The following is a 3,550-nucleotide window of genomic DNA, read 5'->3' as shown; positions in this document are numbered from 1 at the left end:
TTTAAAAGTGGGCTTTCCTTAAGAGTTGCTTGTGACTACATGTGATATAGATCACTAATATGTCTTGCATCATTGCAGCAATTCTAAAACTTGGCTGCACATGAAAATCACCTGAGCTTTTAAAAACCTGATGTCCAAGTGAAAGCAACCCAGTGCCCATCAGCTGATGAATGGATAAACAAAATGTGGTATATATATTTAATGTTATTTAACCATAGAAACAACGTTTTTGTATATGCTGCAACATGGATAAACCTTAACATTAGGCTAAGTGAAATAAATCAAGACACAGAAGTACCTTTATTGCATGATCCCCTTTATATGAAATATCTAGAATAGGCAAATGCATTGAGAAGAAAGTAAATTTATGGTTATCGGGGGCTAGGAGGAAAAGGGGACGGGCAATTATTAAAAGAAAGAAAAGAACTTCTAATGTCCATGTTATACCTCATGTCAATTAAATCAGTATGTCCATGAGTATGGGGATAAGGTGATTGTCTTTATGTTTTCAAGATTCCTCAGGTGATTCCAATCTGCATAAAAATTTGGGAAACATTTTGTCTTTAATCAAGTGAGTCTTTGTTGACCCATAGATTGCATCAGAGTCACCTGACCAGCCCTAAAAACAGTACAAACCAGGTCTGACTAGTGGAGATTTTGATTCAGTACGTATGATAAGACTTATACTTTTTGAGTTTAATTTTTACTTAGTATTAGAATTTCATGTGCCACGGTGGTGCCGTGGTTAAGGCACTTCCCTACTAATGGAAAGGTTTGCCCATTGTTTGATGGGAGAAAGGTGTGGCAGTCTGCTTCTGTAAAGAGTTTCAGTCTTAGAGACACTGTTGGGCTCTTCTCTGCGTTATAGCGTTTGAGTTGGCATCTACTTGATAGTGATGGGTTTGGTTTGGGGTTTATTAGAATTTATTTTACAATTTGATTTACTTAGCTGGTAAATGTATTCCAAAGTAGTAAATGCACATAATTTAAGAAGCTAGATAGTATACCCAGTCTCTGTTCCCAATTTAGACTCTAGGTTCCCTGAGAACACTATTTTCAACTCTGACCTTTCCATTGTGGCTTTCATGCACCTCCTTCCATCTCTGTATGCTTGTCCTCTCTCTCCTGGCCTTTCAATTTTGGACATGATCTGCTCCAAGGGCCCCAGTGACTCAGTTTTACAGCAAGTATGGTATAAATGAGGTTTTAATTCAAATTTTTATAAGCTATGATTATTCCACTATAATTGTGAAAATTTTCAGACTTTTGTGTTTACTGTTTATAGACATTATAATAAGTTAGATTTCTATAATTTAAAAAGATTCGAGTTCTTTTTCTATTTTTTATCATGAATACATCTTTTTCTAAGATCGAAAGGACTAGATGACTATTGAACATTTGTTTCAATTATAATACACCTCTTCTTGAACATGTGGTGGTTTTCTCATCAGGCTGTGGGTAATGACAGTCAATGCACTGCAACCTTCAATAAAGTTCGTGCGACAACAAAAATATACTCAAAATGACTTGATGATAGATCCTCTCATTGTCCTAAGGTGTGATCAGAGGGTTCACAGGTATGTACCTTTCAAGTTTCATTTTATTATAGAGCTGTGCTTTGGAGAATCCAAAGAAATTGGAGAGATTCTGTTTAAACTTTTATCTGAGTGTTCAACTGGAAGTGTGGCCTGTGGGTTTTTTTGTTGGTTTGTTTTGAGGTTTGTATTCAGCTTGTTATTTGATATTTGATTAAGAAAATCTAGTCTTAGGGGGAAATAATCAATATTTGAAATGAAAAGATACGAACATACAAGATCATACGATGCTCACAATTTGCTGTGAACAAACCCAGTGGTGGCTATAGGAGAATGAGTGGTAGCGGTACTTGTGCAACAAGCCCTGTGGTACTGTTGGGTAAGCGTTGGACTGCTGATTGCAAGGCCAGTAATTCAAACCCATTAGCTATTTTGCGGGAGAAAGATAAAGCTCTCTGCTCCTCTCAATATCTAAAGCCTCAGAAACGCTATACAGGGCTGCCTGAGTCGGAATTGGCTTATGGTAGTAGGGGAGAATATATGAAATAAGTCTGGTTGTGTCTAGATACTGTTGAAGTTGAGTGTGTGGGCATGGACCAGCACCTCTATGGGCTCCAAAGAGAAAGGGGGCCGAGAGATTGAAGAATGATGCTGCCAGTTCTAGGATGGTGACGGAGGGATTATTTAGAGGTAGATTACTTACAGGGCGTGCTCTGAGCAGCTGCAGGACAGACTCAAGTCTCTGCCCCCCAGTAGGAGGCAGAGGTTTTCATAACTTTGGTGAATAATAATGACTCGGTGCCAGGACCTTGAACCTCCAAGACCACTGCAAGCGAGTGTTACATACACATTCTTTAATAAGCAGGAGTGAGCTTGCAACGGTCAAGAGCTTAGCTATATTTTGTCTTGCAGAACCTGTTTCCCCACACTGGGTGATGGATGTTTGGGGACTTATTATACAAACATAAACTATTCCCTTTTTCATAATATATTGTAATAAGTAAACATTTCATAACATAGATGATATAACAAGAAAAGATGTACAATGAGAAGTTGCCTTTAAAAAAGACTGCCTTTTTTGATATCTCCTATTCTGCCATTCTAAACAAAGCTCCTCTGTGATCTCTTTGGACCCATCCTAGTTCCATCTCCTGAGGAAGGTTTGGCTATCTCCATGCTATGTATGAAGTTTAACTTTGTAATGTATTTATAAACTTAGAAATATTTAGGGTTTTTTAGGGTGGTACTTTTAAAATATAAGTAGCAGTATACCATAAGCATTATTCTTTTTAAAACTTACTCTTCTCAACATATTATCCATTTTAGTGCATAGTTCTACTTCAATTTTTCTTAAATGAATACATCTTAAATACATAGTCTTCGACATACATGGGGGGAAATTCCATGTTTCCATGAATTTTTTGAAGCCCCTTCATATAGATTACCAGATCTATTATCATGAACTTTTCATTTACAATGTTTGGGTTGGAATTTGGGATTAAAAAATAAATCAGCCAATACCGCGAGTGATTATTATTTTCAATTTTGAGAAGCATTGCCATGATTTATTTAAGCACTTACATATTGGTGGACATTTTGGTAGTTTTGAGTGTTTCACATTTACACACAAAGTTATAACCCCCCAATCCACTGGCATTGAGTTGATTTTGACTCTTAGGGACCCTGTATTGTATTTCCTAGGCTAGCCACGGTGACAGGAACAGGATAGCCTCATCTTTCTCCCACAGAGTGACTGGTGGGTTTAAACCTCCAAACTTGTGGTTATCGGTTCAATGCTTACCTTACAGTGCCACCAAGGCTCCTTAAACAAAGCAACCGTAAAAGACAGAGTAGAATTGTCCGTTTGGGTTTCGTAGGCGATAAGTCTTTATAGGTACAGAACACCTCATCTTTCTCCCTTGGAACAGCTGACGGTTTTGAACTGCAGACTTTGCAGTTAGCAGCCCAACAAAGCAATACTGCGCATTTAATCACGGGGAGTTGTTTTTGTCGTC

At 37.7% G+C, this 3,550-nt stretch overlaps 1 protein-coding gene across 1 annotated transcript in view; it reads left to right on the top strand.

Moving 5' to 3' along the window:
• INTS2 (integrator complex subunit 2) overlaps positions 1 to 3,550 on the top strand; it is a 59,916-nt gene that overhangs the window by 49,677 nt on the left and 6,689 nt on the right. Inside the window, exon 18 of the mRNA XM_004707371.2 lies at positions 1,452 to 1,577. Coding sequence (XP_004707428.1) covers positions 1,452 to 1,577 — 126 coding nt within the window. The remainder of the gene's footprint in view (positions 1 to 1,451; positions 1,578 to 3,550) is intronic.

The sequence above is a fragment of the Echinops telfairi genome, unplaced genomic scaffold (genome assembly GCF_000313985.2).
Source record: "Echinops telfairi isolate 266 unplaced genomic scaffold, ASM31398v2 ScPeMD7_7458;HRSCAF=8496, whole genome shotgun sequence".
NCBI classification, from domain to species: domain Eukaryota; kingdom Metazoa; phylum Chordata; class Mammalia; order Afrosoricida; family Tenrecidae; genus Echinops; species Echinops telfairi.
Note: the sequence above shows the minus strand (reverse complement) of the source record. Positions and strands in the feature narration are given on the sequence as shown.